This window comes from Bombyx mori, chromosome 22 (assembly GCF_030269925.1).
Source record: "Bombyx mori chromosome 22, ASM3026992v2".
In the NCBI taxonomy this organism is placed as follows: Eukaryota; Metazoa; Arthropoda; class Insecta; order Lepidoptera; family Bombycidae; genus Bombyx; species Bombyx mori.
This window is the reverse complement of record NC_085128.1, coordinates 180,612-196,854: the sequence shown is the minus strand read 5'-3', so window position 1 is coordinate 196,854 and position 16,243 is coordinate 180,612. Positions and strand designations below refer to the sequence as shown.

Below are 16,243 nucleotides of genomic sequence, written 5' to 3'. Positions count from 1 at the left end.
ATGACCCGGCTGGCCACAGCGGAAACACAAACCGCTGCGGTCAACTAAGCTGGTGCACCTAGCGAGGCCGTGCCCGGTGCTAAATCACCACAGGCATCGCCAGGCACGTGGTTCTTGGAGACGCACGTGGGCCGCTATCCAGCCCACGCGCAGTATCCCCGGATCCCCCATCGGTCTTCCCGGCGGAGGAGTGGCCAAGGAAGTGACTGCCTCCACAGGGCAGCGCGCCCACGCCGACCTAGCTCCGGAGTACCCTGAGCGAAGTTCGCCCACAGTCACGCTCTCCAAGGCACATCCACCTTGGGCGGCTATCGCGGCTGCCACCTCCTCCTTGGTGGCACAGTCGTCCAGGCCGGTGATCCTAATCTCGGCCATCCTCACCGGCCTGTGCACGTGCACTTCATTCTCCGGCAGCGCCACGCGGAGCGTCGCCACTAGTGCGATGCCAGAACTATCGGCACCGGGACACTCCAGCAGCTTCGCTCCATTGGCGGTCTGCCGGAAGCGGAGGCCTTCCTTTGCCCCGATTTTTGCTAAGTTCACGGCCGCGCGCGCCTGGCTAGCTTGGACATGGTGGGGATCAGCCTCGCTCTAACCATAGCGGCCGCCTCCCGGAGCCTTTTCCTGGAGCTGCTGCCTGGCTCGGCGCCCTTGGCAGCCACAGTCGACAGCAGCTTACCCAAATTCACAAGCGCAAGGTCGAGGTCCCGGAACGTCTCGTCCCCGCTAGCCAGGGACGCAGCCGATGTCGACATCGACTCCACCGGTCGCCGGTGACACCACGCCCCTCCTCCTTACTGGTGCCCACTGGGGGGCGAGCATCACGTCTTCCGACGCAGTAGCAGGCCCCGAAACCACCGGAGTCACCTCCTCGACGGCCATCGTCTTTTCCGGCACCTCAGTGCCGGAGGATGACGCGCCGCCGTCATCGGAAGTTGGTAATGGGGTTCTTCTTCGGCCCTTCTTTTCCCCATCGATGGTCTGGTGGGGTTGATTGCACCCGAGTCGCTGGCGAGCGCAGAGCGCATCGGGGCGACGGGAATTCCGCTGCCCGTCGCACAGCCTCCTTCATCCTGACAATTGTTTCCCCCCCCAAAAGACCCAGTGCAGCAGGAATGCTAAAATGGTGAGATTAATTCGATCACAGGAATCTGAAGAAGATCATGAGACGAGACTCTGAGACCTTTACTGATAGGGAAATCCGTCTGAGCTTTCAGAGGGTTCGGACAGCAAATGTCCGGTCTCAGAAGACACTTAAAGAACGAGAAGTACGTCTCACTGCCGATCGCGAGCCGCATGCATTACCGCTTTTGAGTTTGAGACCTTTACTGATAGGGAAATCCGTCTGAGCTTTCAGAGGGTTCGGACAGCAAATGTCCCGTCTCAGAAGACACTTAAAGAACGAGAAGTACATCTCACTGCCGATCGCGAGACGCATGCACTATCACTATCACTTGAGTCTGATTTACTAATAGGGAAATCCGTCTGAGCTTTCAGAGGGTTCGGACCTCAAATGCCCGGTCTCAGGAGACACTTGCAGAACGAGAAGCACGTCTCACTACCGATCGTGAGGCGCATGCACTATCGCTTGAGTCTGAGACCTTTACTGATAGGGAAATCCGTCTGTGCTTTCAGAGGGTTCGGACAGCAAAAGCCTGGTCTCAGGAGACACTAGAAGAACGGGAAGCACGACTCACCACCGATCGCGTTTCCAGTGAGCCTATGTTTCGTGATGATAATAAATAAAGCCCAAGGTCAGACACTAAAAGTTGTGGGTGTAGATCTAAGTGTTAGATCTGCTTTTCACACAGTCAACTCGGTCACACGGTTATGTAGCTCTGTCATATATTAGTAATCCTAGCAACCTATATGCTTTGATCCCCGATGGCTATACGTCTAATGTCGTGTATAGAGAAGTATTACTTTAAATTAGATTTTTCTAAATACCCAAATGGCGGTGCTTATAAACCAAAAGATATGTCCTAAAACTGCTGCCCAAAGTCGCTATTCCACACGGACGGAGTCGCGGGCACAGCTAGTTTGCAATATGTTTATACTTTACCGATGCATATTGTGAGCTCGCGCAGGCTACCGCCAGCCTATTTCTGCCGCGAAGCAATCATGCATTCCGTGTAGAAGTATGGGGCAGCCGTTATTCAATACAGGTACCATTCTGTCTTCATGTTTCGAGGCTGATGGTGGCAAGACGTTGACTGACGTCGACCAGGAGGTCCGGTAGCCACTTAAAATCTGTTGGGCCTTAAACTCATTCACCCATCTAAGCAATAAGAAATAAAATGAAATTTAGTTGATTTACATATCTATGAAGATAAGAGTTCCGAGCTGCACAATTTACGTTCCACTTTCAGAAATTATGCTGTTTCTACGAGGTTACGATTTCTCAGAGGCCAACCGTAGTTACCATAGAACAGAAGAAATATAACAACACCTTAGTCGCGCGAGCAACAAGATAAGTGTTCTTAAACATAAGCTCCGGACAATAAGGGCATTTGGATTGTCTGCCGAGTACATTCGGTCGCGAGGTGGAGCTTCTTCCCTTTGTCGTTTCCTCTTCGTAATAGTCGTACCGAATATACTTATATAACATATGAAATCTTTGAAAGGCCATACATTTGTTAGGAATACAAAATATAAATTGAAATTAAACGAATGCGTATGTAAAGCACGTTTTGTAAGAGTAAGGATCGCGTGCCAGTCTGGTGACGTCGTGATCGCGACATCCCTTGCCACGAACCCGCACCCGGCGGCGCGGAGTCCTGCCGCCCATCTATGATCGCTTCATCTGCATGCGTTACCCACTCACTCACACACGCACACGCCATCTTCATTGGCCGTATGAAGGGCTTCGTGGAATGGGATCTCTAGTGTGGTGCAGATTTGATCGAACCACCTTGTCTGACTGTGCCCGCGCGGTCTCTTTCCCTCGATCTTCCCTGTCACGAATAATCGAATGTCTCTTTAAGCTATCGGGTGTTTTCCGAGCAATATGACCGAAGAAGTCTTGTCTTGATCTGCAATTGGTCTAAGATAGACATATTGGTTCTCTTCGCTGTCCAAGGTTTCCGGAGCATTCTTCTCCAGCACCACATCTCAATAGCATCCATGCGTTTACGATCAGCCGCTTTGAGGGTCCAAGGTCTCCGCTCCATATAGAAAAATGGAAAACACCAGAGTGAGCACCAGTTTTATCTTTGTTTTCTGGGTAATGTTACGGCCTTCCAGATTTTACCGAGCTGGGTTATGGCTACCTTTGCCATTCCGATACGCCGTCATATTTCAGGTTCACTGGATCCGGTATTGTTGATGTTCGAGCCTAGGTAAATAAAGTTGTCAACGAGCTCAAGGCTTAGTACTCCACTAAGCTCCAACTTTTTTGTGCGATCAAAGACCATAATTTTAGTTTTAGATCTGTTGATGGCAAGTCCCATCTCCAACCCTATGTACTCCATCCTGCTCTGTCATCTCTGCTTCTATTGTGGCAAGTAGAGTTGTGTCATCTGCTTAGCGCAGGTTCGTCTACTGCACTAATCAAGTCTGTCTGCTCTGAACACACTCTACCTACCCCCAAATTTTAGAAAAGCCCAAGGTAATTTGTCACGTTCGCGCAGTCTAGAGAGCACAGGCTCCGATTAGTTCTAAACACGTATGTAGTATAAGAGACACACAAAAGTGGTAATGTTAATGTTGCTGTTAATGGCTGACTTGTGTCAATTATTGAGCGTTTGAATAGATCGAGGAGATGGTTAAGTCTAGGACTGCTTAGTGCGTGCCGGGAAACGTTTACAAAAGTTTAGATTTTATTTATTGCATAGTACATTGTATAATAAACAATGACTGTTTGGTCGGATTGCATCATTTTATGGAATCTCGATACATTACGCGCTAAAAGCAAGGGAAAATACCAGGTTAAGTAATATTAATAAGCTGTTAAGTCTAAACTCAGAAAATATAAAAGAATATCACGGTGAAAGTGTATATCTAAAGATGATTGTTTTTGTTACAAATTTGTGGCAAATTTGTTAAAGTGCGAGGTATGAAACTTGGGTTAAACAAGAATACGAACCTTTGTAAAGGCGACAAGGCCTAGTTGAATTGTCCTATTTGGAATCTAGAGCAGCCATGGAGTCGCGTGGCTAACAAGGACGGAACTTTAGGCAGGTAACAAAAAGAGAAAACTGAACGCATTGCTGAGCCTGAGAATGTGTTCGAGTCGCCTCCGCTCCTCCACACACTGCCAATACTCAGTTACATTCAAATTACATATGTGGTTTTCACATTTTTAATTTATTTTTTCCCTAGTTGTTAGAAGCAAAAGGTAAAGGTACAATTTTTTTTGGTCCTCAAATTTAATAAAAACATCGCCAGTGAAGAATTCTCACAATTATTAATTAATTTGCTATTAGTGTTGGAATTGTTTGAAAGTAATAATAGAGAAGAAACCTAGAAAAACTAGTCAAAGTAATTTAGAACCATGAGCTGTCTTTGGATGGTAGGTTCAGTGAAGAACTGATCTTGATAGAGCTGCCCAAGTGTGTGTCATTTTTATGATTCTTACGCGACGAACTCGTAAATAAGGAAATTTTCGAAAACCGATAGTGGAACCCTTTGGAAAACTTGTGGAAAAGCCAATGATAGACAATACAAGCGTTTTTGAATAACACAGCATTTATTTTCGGTCGCTTCACATCTGACAAGGCTCTCTTCTCTCTTTATAAGCTATAACATTATTGCAAGGCATTAGTGAATGCGTTCCAGTTTTCCATACAGCTTGTAGAAGAGATCCCAGAAGGCCATGCGGTCGTGGAAAGGCCTGCTCTTGAGTCCGAAGTCGGCGCCGATCTCCAGGAAGGGCCGCCTGCTCGCCGTCACTGGTGACCACACGACTGGCAGCAGGTCAGATGTTTCAGGGGTCGGATTGCTGACAATGAAAAGTGCACAATGAACAAATAATATCTACTTATAATAAATTTTACAATAATAAAGTAGCTTTTATTGTTACAGTTGCGCAGTCCAGTTAACGGCCCTTCTGGCGTTAAGTGGTTACCGGATGCTCGGACATCACGGCGCTAACGTATTTGATACCCATTTCTTACTAATTTGGTAGAAATAGACAGGATTGTGGCACCTGCTCGCGCGGGCTCACAACGCGCCCTAGCGACAATGAAACATGTCGTAAATTTGAACATTATTTAACATTTATTGACTGTGTTAGTTAATAACGCGGGATAGTTCATGACTCGTTTGCTCACCTCCTCTGTAATACGAGTATGTAGGCAGATAAGTCAAGTCGTCGTGGCCTAAAGGATAAGACGTCCGGTGCATTCGTGTTGAAGCGATGCACCGGTGTTCGAATCCCGCAGGCGGGTACCAATTTTTCTAATGAAATATGTACTCAACAAATGTTCAGGATTGACTTCCACGGTGAAGGAATAACATCGTGTAATAAAAATCAAACCCGCAAAATTATAATTTGCGTAATTACTGGTGGTAGGACCTCTTGTGAGTCCGCGCGGATAGGTACCACCGCCCTGCTTATTTCTGCCGTGAAGCAGTAATGCGTTTCGGTTTGAAGGGTGGGGTAGCCGTTGTAACTATACTGAGACTTTAGAACTTGTATCTCAAGGTGGGTGGCGCGTCTACGTTGTAGATGTCTATGGGCTCCAGTAACCACTTAACATCAGGTGGGCTGTGAGCTCGTCCACCCATCTAAGTAATAAAAAAAAAAAAAAATAAAAAAAAAAATATCATACTAAATGAAGATTTCAATTATCTACTAGTAAAACGCGGATACGTTCCACAAATTGTATGCAAAACATCGATTTCTTAAAACAACTTGCGGGCTATCGACCATGCGTTCATTGCTGCTGATTCCAGGACAGAGAATCCAGTACCGACCAGAGTGCCGACAAAGGATGAATAGTTTAGCTGCGCAAAGAGGACAAACCAAGAGAAGTACGTAGACACATACAGGCTTAGTTTTATATTTAATAATATAAATCTGACATACCCGAATTTAGCAAAATTGGTCCAAAGCGTAGTGATTCTGTCGATGACTAGTTGATCCTCCTCCGCAACAAGCTCGCCCGGCTGCAAGTCCACGGCCAGCAGGTAGCCGAGCTCGTCCGCATGCGCCGCGCCCGGCGCTGTTATTCCAAGATGTTTCTTCATAACGTTTCGACCGCCATCGTACGAGAATACATAGTAATATATGTCTTCGTTGCCCGCGCTCAATATCTTCTTAAGGGACCGCTCGACGGGATAATTAAAGAGGTAGTTTGAAGCAAAATTAATGAATTTATCAAAGACCTCCGGATTGAAGGGTTCGTCTGCGATGTAGAAATGAGTTACGTCTTCTTCTATCTCGTTCTCCTTCAAGTCGAAAGCTATTTTCATGTAGTTTCTAATGGCCGGCTGCTCATACTGCTCTGGGCTGATGAAGGCATGCAGAATTAGCATTTCATGATCGTTCACTCCGTAGATAACCGGAATATTGCGAAGCTTTTTAGGGTCTATATTTTCTGGAGCATTAGCAAGAAATCTATAAACTCCATTATATTCATTTTCGATACAAGCTGTGAACGAGCCGAAGGTGGCGTCCGTCAAAGTGACCGGGCCATCAGATTTAGTCGCTTCGACCACCAGGAGCGGGTCTTGATCGGCTAAAAACGCTATAGCTTCTACGAAATTGTCAGTTTCGAATCCCAATCGGCTGGCCATTCGTATCGGGATACTGTTGTCAGGTTTCGTGATGGCTCCAGGAATAAAGACAGATCCGCTCTGAATGATGGCCCGATTGAAGAACTTCTCTTGCTCTGTTAGTAGGTGTAGCTCGACGGCGACGCCTCCCGCACTTTCCCCGAACAGAGTTATCTTAGAGGTATCTCCCCCGAAAGCCTCGATATTTTCCTTGATCCATTTTAAAGCAAGAACTTGGTCCTTCAACCCCTGATTCCCAGGAACATCGGCGCTGTCCAAACAAAAGAATCCAAACGCTCCAAGCCGGTAGTTAACCGACACAATGATAACGTCATGTCGGACCAGATCTTCGAAGGAGTAATCTCTGCTAGTTCCGCTGCCGGACATGAAGCCCCCTCCGTGGATCCAAATCATCACCGGGCGCTTATTCCGCGACGTTGCCGTGTTGGGCACGTAGATGTTCAGGTTCAAGCACTGGAGGCTTCCGACCGCGACATTGTCGGTGAGTTGAGGACAAACCACGGAATCGTCGAACGCCTCGAATATCTCCTCGAAGCCGGGGTGCGGCACTGAGGACTGAAACGAACACCGACAATTAGGTATTTATAATTTGTTGTATTTGGTTAGAATGGATCTTTTCGCATTATAGTATGTATGAACTTGTAATAAAATCTCTTTGGCTATACTATTTATTTTGTATCTGGCTGGTTTTGGTATCGTTAAAAGTTTAAATTTTAAAGAGATACATAATTCCAAATTCAAAGTAGGAAAATGTGTGATTTTTTATTTATGTTTCGTACTGTCAAGATGAGTGAATCTAATGAAGAAATTCGATACATTTTAAAATATTACTACTAAAAAGGTAAAACTGCAACGCAAGCCGCGAAAAACATTTGCGATGTTTATGGACCTAGTGCAGTGTCTGTGAGAGTAGCACATGTTTGGTTTAAGCGTTTTCAATCAAGAAATTTTGATGTCAAAGATGCACGTCGCTCTGGTCGCCCTATAACGGATAAAATGGATGCCTTTTTGAAAAAGTGGAGCAAGTTCGGCATATCAGTAGTTACGACGTAGCTGAAGAACTGAGAATTGACCACAAAACAGCTTTGGTGCATTTGAAAAAACTGGGTACACAATAAAGCTTGATATTTGGGTACGTACCTCACGAGCCTACTAAAAGAAACATAAATTGCCTACAAGGGCAATAAAAAAAAAAAAAAAAAAAAAAACCTAATGAACCGTGTACTCATTTGTAATTCTTTATTACGACGTCATGAAACCGAACCATTTTTAAAGAAGCCGATAACGGGTGATGAAAAGTGGATCACGTAAGACAAGAACGTGCGAAAAAGGACTTCGACTTCTTAATTTCATCACCTTTAAATGATGATTTACAGATCCGCACAAGTGTCTCCTCATCGATTACCGAAACTTTCTTTTGGATTTTTTTTATTTTTTATTTATTCAGCTTAATGCACATAAGTACAATGGCGGACTTAATGCCTGAGGCATTCTCTACCAGTCAACCAAGGGTGGTGTAGAGAATCCCGTGGTAGGTGCATAACTTAATGTGAAACAACCAAACTACATTATACAATATACAAACACATATACGGTATATATACATATATTTATCCCCCAAACAATTAGACGTCCTCTGAAGAAAAAAATGCATTTAAACTGGCGTCCACCTGCTTTTGGCGTCCGCATACTGGACGCCACTTTGATAGCCAGTGGGGTTTACGTCCCATTGGTCCTCGCTAGTCGTAGGACAAATATCGATAGAAGCCAAATTATCTCTTAAATGGCTGCAATAATATATTAAACAGTTCGCGACGAAATCGTAACGCAGGTGTGGCACTGCTGTCGCGCGTATATTGACAGCCGCATATCTCGGGGAGTTCCTGACTAGGGATCCGCGTATATGGCGTCCACAACTGCGACGTTGCCAGCTCGTTTGCAACATTGGATCACAATTAACACACGATATTTAATCAAAACAATATATTCGCCGTAGGTGGTATTCGCGTTGCGTATCATTAGGAGCCCGAATTTATTTAAACTTTTAAAAAGTCAGAACAAAGAAAAACGCTCAAAGGAGTCTCAAGGCCGATTTTGATGAAAAATGAAACTGCATAATTGGATTTGAAAAATATCTATGTTTCTAGCCAGGAATCGAAATCGGTGATTCTGAAAAAAAGACACGTTCTGTATTTTTCTTCCTTGTTACCGACACTATCGAATGGTGTAATAATACAAGTGTATCTTTTATTTCAAAATAACGAAGTTCGATTCCTGGCTAGGAATATTGATATTTCGAACATCCAATGATGTTATAGTAGTTTTCTTCAAAATCGGGCTCGAGACTCGTTTTGCGCTCATAATTTCGGATTTGGCCACTCACTTCCACTTGAAAAATACACCTGTATAAAGTTATTTTATTTTAAACATATAGGCACTACTCGGCTCCCGAGTCGTGCCTATGTGTAGCTAGCTCAGCACCCGCTTACCGAGTGTAAATTAAAACACGATGATAAAGCTGCTAAATATGATACCCAAGAGAAGTCGATTAAAAATATTTCTTCCAACTGCCAATAATTCCCATTTGTCCCGGGAAAATCTGTGGGGACAAATGGGAATAATCCAATATGGTGCAACACGATTGGCAACAGTATTTCCACCATACAGTAGCTTGTAGCCAAACAGTACTGCCTCACATACTGCCGTATTTTTATAATTAAAGTAAAGTATAATTAAAGTAGTAAAAAAAATAAAGTTATAAGTAAAGTAGTAAGTATAATTAAAGTAGTAGAAATACGTACTTAACAATTGTTCACGATTGATTTCCACGGTGAAGGAATAACATCGTGTAATAAAGATCAAACCCGCAAAATTATAATTTGCGTAATTACTGGTGGTAGGACCTCTTGTGAGTCCGCACGGGTAGGTACCACCGCCCCGCCTATTTCTGCCGTGAAGCAGTAATGCGTTTCGGTTTGAAGGGTGGGGCAGCCGTTGTAACTATACTGAGACCTTAAAACTTATATCTCAAGGTGGGTGGCGCATTTACGTTGTAGATGTCTTTGGGTTCCAGTAACCACTCTACACCAGGTGGGCTGTGAGCTCGTCCACACATCTCGGCAATAAAAAAAAAGCCAGGTTATTGGGCGTCCGTATATAGCTATTAGGCGTCCGTATATAGCTATTAGGCGTCCGTATATAGCTATTAGGCGTCCGTATATAGCTATTAGGCGTCCGTATATAGCTATTAGGCGTCCGTATATAGCTATTAGGCGTCCGTATATAGCTATTAGGCGTCCGTATATACTTAGTCTGGCCGTAAATACCGTTACAATTAAAAATAACAAAAATATTACATTTGAATTTGGAATCTGTCATTTTTATATGATTTCTCATTGAGTTTTCTCATTTTGGCGCCAATTGTACAATATTTTGCGATATTAAAATGGAGTGGGGTGATAAAGAGAACCGAATCGCTGTGATTGCATTACACAAAGTAGGTATGGAGCCAAATGCAATTTTTAAAACTCTCTATACGCTTGGTATTAGTAAAATGTTTGTGTACCGGGCTATTAGTAGATGCAATGAGACCTCCTCTGCTTGTGACAGAAAAAGATTTGACCGTCCACATAGTATTCGTACGAAAAAGGTGGTCAAAGCAGTAAGGGAAAGAATTCGAAAAAATCCTGTCCGAAAGCAAAAGATTTTATCTCGGGAGATGAAGACAGCACCTAGAACCATGTCGCGTATTTTAAAAGATGACTTAGGACTTGCAGCCTATAAAAGACGTACTAGTCATTTCTTAACTGATAATTTAAAAGAGAATAGGGTAGTAAAATCGAAACAACTACTGAAGCTGTACGCAAAAAGAGGTCATAGAAAATTTTTGTTTACGGATGAGAAAACTTTTTACAATTGACCAACATTTTAACAAACAAAATGACCGTATTTATGCTCAAAGCTCTAAGGCAGCTTCCCAATTAGTCGACAGAGTGCAACGTAGGCACTATCCGACTTCAGTGATGGTTTGGTGGGGTATTAGCTATGAAGGAGTGACTGAGCCATACTTTTGTGAAAAAGGTATCAAAACATTGGCACAAGTGTATCAAGATACCATTCTTGAGAAGGTAGTGAAGCCCCTTAACAACACTATGTTCAATAATCAAGAATGGTCTTTCCAGCAAGACTCGGAGCCAGGTCATAAAGCTCAGTCTACGCAGTCTTGGTTGGAAATGAACGTTTCGGACTTCATCAGAGCTGAAGACTGGCCGTCGTCTAGACCCAATCTTAATCCGCTGGATTATGATTTATGGTCAGTTTTAGAGAGTACGGCTTGCTCTAAACGCCATGATAATTTGGAGTCCCTAAAACAATCCGTAGGATTGGCAGTGCAAAATGTTCCCATGGAAAGAGTGCGTGCTTCTATTGATAACTGGCCTCAACGTTTAAAGGACTGTATTGCAGCCAATGGAGACTACTTCGAATAAGCTTTTTATACTTTAAATTGTTTTATATATATGTGTTAAACTAACACACTGTAAGAGTAATAAATGTTATTTACAATAGATTTTTTTAAATTTTTGATTGTAACAGTATTTATGGCCAGACTAAGTAGATATTGGAGTCCGTGTATAATGTTGGACGTCTATATTATTTATTATATAATATTGGTTCAGGCCATAGTAGGATACAATGCCGACTTTATCATACCTATATTTATATTAAACCCACAAATGAAGTTATTACATACCTACTTGCTTTAAATTTATGAAAAAATAGACTAGACAAACATGTACATAATTATTATATGCTTGTTATTCTAGCTACTACATGCGATTTTTCATGTAAAAATCTCAGAGACAGGAGCTTAATTTTCTTTATCTTATTATAAACTATTTGTGTACTTAGCTTCATCAAAATCCATTGTTACTAATACGTGTAGATAGATAAATTATATAAAATTATCGGGCATCCGTATATGTATAGATTTGACGAAATTGGTATAAATGTACAGACAAGCGATTGTCAAAGAAAGAGAAAGTAAACATAAAGCTGGCAACGCCGCACTTACAAATGTCGTTCATCCTATGAGGATGCTAAATAGTCGATGCCATAGGTAAATCACAATCAATATATCCAGGACGCCTATAATTTATGACCATGGTTCGGGGTTCAAAAATGTTGCGGCACGAACGCAAGAAGAATATCGCGAAAAATAAAATTATCGGAAAATGACGTATCTCACGGAGCTGGAAATCGAAAAACTAAGCAATATTCATTAAGACATGTTAAAAAAAGCAATCGGAACTGGAGGACGTCGTAATGATGCACGACGTGCAGACGCCAAAAAGATTGTAGGATGTAAATATATATATATATATATATATATATATAATCACATAAACAACGTACACAATTTTATATCATGATAATAATATAAAATTTACACATATCTATATATAATCTCTACCATATACTCACATATTCACATACATATTCATATACACACTTAAACACAACCTAAAAATATAACACATTTATCAGAGAAATAGAACCACATATACATATATATATAGTACAAGAAAATAGTATATTGCACAGAACACACTACATTGCAGGTCAAATTGTTAAGTTTTTAAGTTTCTCCAGAAAAAGTTGGCGTATCTTTATTTTGAAAGTTAGGCGATCAGTGATCATCCTAACATTAAGCGGAAGTGAATTCCAAAGTTGAACAGATTGAACTACGAAAGACGTACGGACCAAACTAGAGTTGTGCGTGGGACAGTGAAGGAGTAAATTATTAGAGGAACGCAAGTTCGACATTTACGGCAACATCTCAATAATTACAACGTTACAGCTATTACATTTTAAAACACACGTCATTTTTACAAATTATGGAAATGCGAAATGCGCAACCGTCGCGGGTGAGTGCGCGCACGTCATACAATTGGTCATATTTATATTTGGTTTCTAACTACTTCTTCATCAGCGTCGAACGATTAACTCAGTGTAATTGAAATGATTGGATGGTGTTTTATTCAAAGCGACATTAGTAATAAACCGAACTATCAAACTCACCCCAAAAGGATTATCCTCGTCTACTAACGCGTAGGGCACACCCAGGAACTTGGAGAACTCTCCATTTTCGGACCTAAGACCCTTGATGAGTCCCTTCCGGGTCTCAACGAGCGGGTCTACTCTGAGCCTCGCCCCCGCCGCCGACAACAAGGCGACCACGACCACCGCTAGAGTCACTGGTCGTAGCATGTTTGAACCAATACTCGTAATACACTATTCGACGCTCTCAGATGTTTTATATAATACATTATCTCAAATTGATAATAGAACGATACTGTAATATAGAATCTGAAAAATCTGACTTTGCATTTTAGTCATCGATAAATTCTCGAGTCATTCTTGATATATTAGCGTTAATTGGCTTTTTGTCTCGGACCGAGGGCCGTGGATTCAATTCACGCATCGGTCAAGCTTTCTTGTCATGAATATGTTTATTTGCTCTCTAAGCGTGTGTCTTCTTCCTCTTCTTCCTAGCCTTTTCCTTATCTAGTGACAGGATCCGCTTTCCAACTTAAACTCCTCCACTTTGAACGGTCTCTGCTTTAAGCGACACCGAGTTCTCACATAAGCTTGAGTTTTACCATAAATATTGTTAGTAGTTTTTTTTTCGCATGAAATATTTACTAATTACTACTACTGTTTATATTATACATCAATAGAAGAGATTTTATTAAATACCTATGTAATTAAACTCAGTAAAGCTTAAAACATGAACTTGCAAAAATATAAATCCTTCAAACATTGTTGCCAGATTTCAATTGAAACACGCACACTCTTTCTGTGGCTTTCGTTCCATCATATGGAATGTGTAAAAGCCCCCTAAAATTATCATAGCGCTTAGAGCACCTTATATTCTCTAAAAGATCCTATAAAGCATAATTAAGTTAATTAAGATAGTGTTAGTTGTAGGCTGGTGCCCAATCTTCAGTTCTGATGAAATCGGAAACATTCATTTTCACGTTTGTATGGATCGAGGTTTATTCCCGCTGCTGAGTTTTGCTGTGAGTTGACCTCTTGGTTACGGAATATCGGATTGTTGAAAGGTTTGAGTATATCCTCAAGAATGGTTTTTGATAAATCAGGGCTTTTTTAATAAAGTAGGTGGTATGGTAGGTAAAAGATATAGTGGTCAGTCACTCCTTGTATGCCAGCACCAAATTTAAATTCAAAATCATTTATTTCAACTTAGATGTCAGTATAACACACTTGTTGAATGTCAAAATATAAATAACAACGTTAACTCTACCACCCCACCAAAACATCAGTGAAGCCTGAATACTGAATAACTAAGGAGCTTCTGTATATGGAGCATATTTGAGCAGAGCTTGTTCATTCTGTTTATTGAAATATTGCTTAGTAACTAAACTATTAGAGTCATTAGATCATGTTTATCTATTACCTCTTTTTACATAGAGTCTAAGAAGTTGTCTTGATTACTCTAGCGATATATGAATTATCGCTTAAGTAATAACCGGTTTCTCCAGCGTCTCTTACAAGCAGCAAGTTCTAAGTCATCTTTTAAAATATACGAAATGGTTCTTGATGCTATATACTCCTTACTACCAGTTAGAAGTCAACAGGTACGATGATTTATGTTTGTACTAACTTGTTTCCATAATGTTCGATACCTTTGTTTCACTAACGTATATTCTGTTACCGCATTCCTTGGACCTTCCGCAACAAATAATATGTCACTCTGCGTCTTGTCTATCTCCCACCTGACCTACTTGAGAACAATATGAGAATGTATAATCATAGTGGTCAACAGTCGTTCAAGTTGACCGGAGCGCGCTTTGAGTTCATGCCGCTCAGCTACAACTGAATTTGTTTGTTCGATAGTAGACTTGACGGGGTCATCGACGCGACGGTCATAACCGCATTGTTGAGTCTAACAGGACAGACGCGCTCTCTGCCCCGTCGACGGTAAGCGGACACCCGAGCTCCCCGAGACCTCGCGAGTTGCGGCAGCCGTTGGGTATGCGAGGGTTAGGTATCATTTGCAGCGGAATAGCCTGCGGTGCTTAATCGCTAAAACGTTTGATGATTTGATAAACTGATAACACCGATAATTTAATAATTAATATTGTCTGATTGACTCCGATGTTGATGGAGCTAGATGACTGGCATTAGCGTGTGCGCGATGAGTTTGCCGATCAATTATCAGTTTCAGCTAATTACAAGTATATTAAATAGACTTACATCAAAAGAGTTTGGACTTGTTTTACATATTTTTAATACACTTTTTTAAGAACATAAGCCTATTTTATGTTGTAAAAAATTCAAATATTAATTTATTTATTTATTTAGACACACCAGGAGCAATACACACAAAACGTTCTAGCTTAACTAACAAGTATAAAATTAAGTACTGGTATGTAAGCCAGTTACAGGCATGTACAGCAATCTCTTATAAACACACTATGACATGTTACAGCAATTTTACAAACAACGGAGAAATTGGTTAAATTTAAATGTTAACAGTACGACATAAGAAAAAAATATTTAAAAAGAACATGAAAACAAGAGTTAACTAGGTACTTAACATTCTCCCATCAATTATAATCAAAGGAACTTGGATACTAGTTTGTTTTTGAGACCAAGACACGTGTCGTTAAAAATGTCGATGCCGTCAATTAATGCACATATGTATTTCAATCAAATCAAAATTTCTGAAGTGGTTACAATCAATGGTTCCGGATTAGTTTTTTTAGGAACATGATATTAATTATTCTATGACGGTTGATGAGCGATATTATTTTAATTTAATATTAATTTAATATCGTACTCAATTAAATATAATAAAATACGACCCAAGCCAGCAGTGGGTAGAGCCGATACGCGCCGGCACAAGAATAGCCGCCTTACATGCGCTAGCTTTTAAAGGCGTTCTTAAGGTGAGCCGTGCACCGACACAGTCTAGCACACAGACTAAGACTACCTGCTAATCTAGCATGATTCAACAACACACACCTGGGGCAGGCTCGTGGGCCAGACCTAAATTTGTTGTCAATGTCCTTTTCTGCCGTTGTATTTATTATTTGAATCCTGATCCCCACCCGTTTGCATTATTCTTTCCGGGAGTGTTGTAATAAGTTTTTTTTTATAATTATTATCTATCCAACGTTCATGTTATAAAAATAATATTTTCTTCCATTTTCAAATCTCTAGCTTCACCGTTGAAAGCTATGTATGAGTTGTCTGATAGCAGTCACTCACGATAACATTAAAGGGCATAAGTTAAGGAAGGTTTACACAGTAATGGCTTGGAGACATTGTTTTGGATATTAGTCAGAACCTTGTATATGGTAGTCAATAGCATTGAGAGTGTAAGTGCGTCTGGAGGCGTGTCACTCGGAGGGGCGATGGAGCCCTAATTGCCGAGCGTTGGTTTTTGCGAGCACAATCTGTATGCGGCTGGCGGCGGCTT

The 16,243-nt window shown here is 41.6% G+C and overlaps 1 protein-coding gene across 1 annotated transcript; it reads right to left on the bottom strand.

Annotated features, from left to right (window-relative positions):
• Positions 1-4,668: 4,668 nt before the first annotated feature.
• LOC101745376 (cholinesterase 2) lies at positions 4,669-13,065 on the bottom strand. Its single transcript, XM_038019040.2, has 3 exons — positions 12,817-13,065; positions 6,029-7,293; positions 4,669-4,939 (listed from the first exon to the last, which is right to left on the bottom strand). Exons 1-3 carry the CDS (start codon positions 13,003-13,005, stop codon positions 4,759-4,761), a joined length of 1,635 nt encoding a protein of 544 aa, XP_037874968.1. The 5' UTR covers positions 13,006-13,065; the 3' UTR covers positions 4,669-4,758.
• Positions 13,066-16,243: the final 3,178 nt, after the last annotated feature.

Excerpts from the sequence above, each read along its gene's own strand:
- LOC101745376 (XM_038019040.2), bottom strand. The coding sequence starts at position 13,005 with ATGCTACGACCAGTGACTCTAGCGGTGGTCGTGGTCGCCTTGTTGTCG. Across the intron at positions 7,294-12,816 it reads ACGAGGATAATCCTTTTGGG|TCCTCAGTGCCGCACCCCGG; the intron begins GTGAGTTTGATA and ends TGTTCGTTTCAG. Across the intron at positions 4,940-6,028 it reads ACCAATTTTGCTAAATTCGG|CAATCCGACCCCTGAAACAT; the intron begins GTATGTCAGATT and ends TTTCATTGTCAG.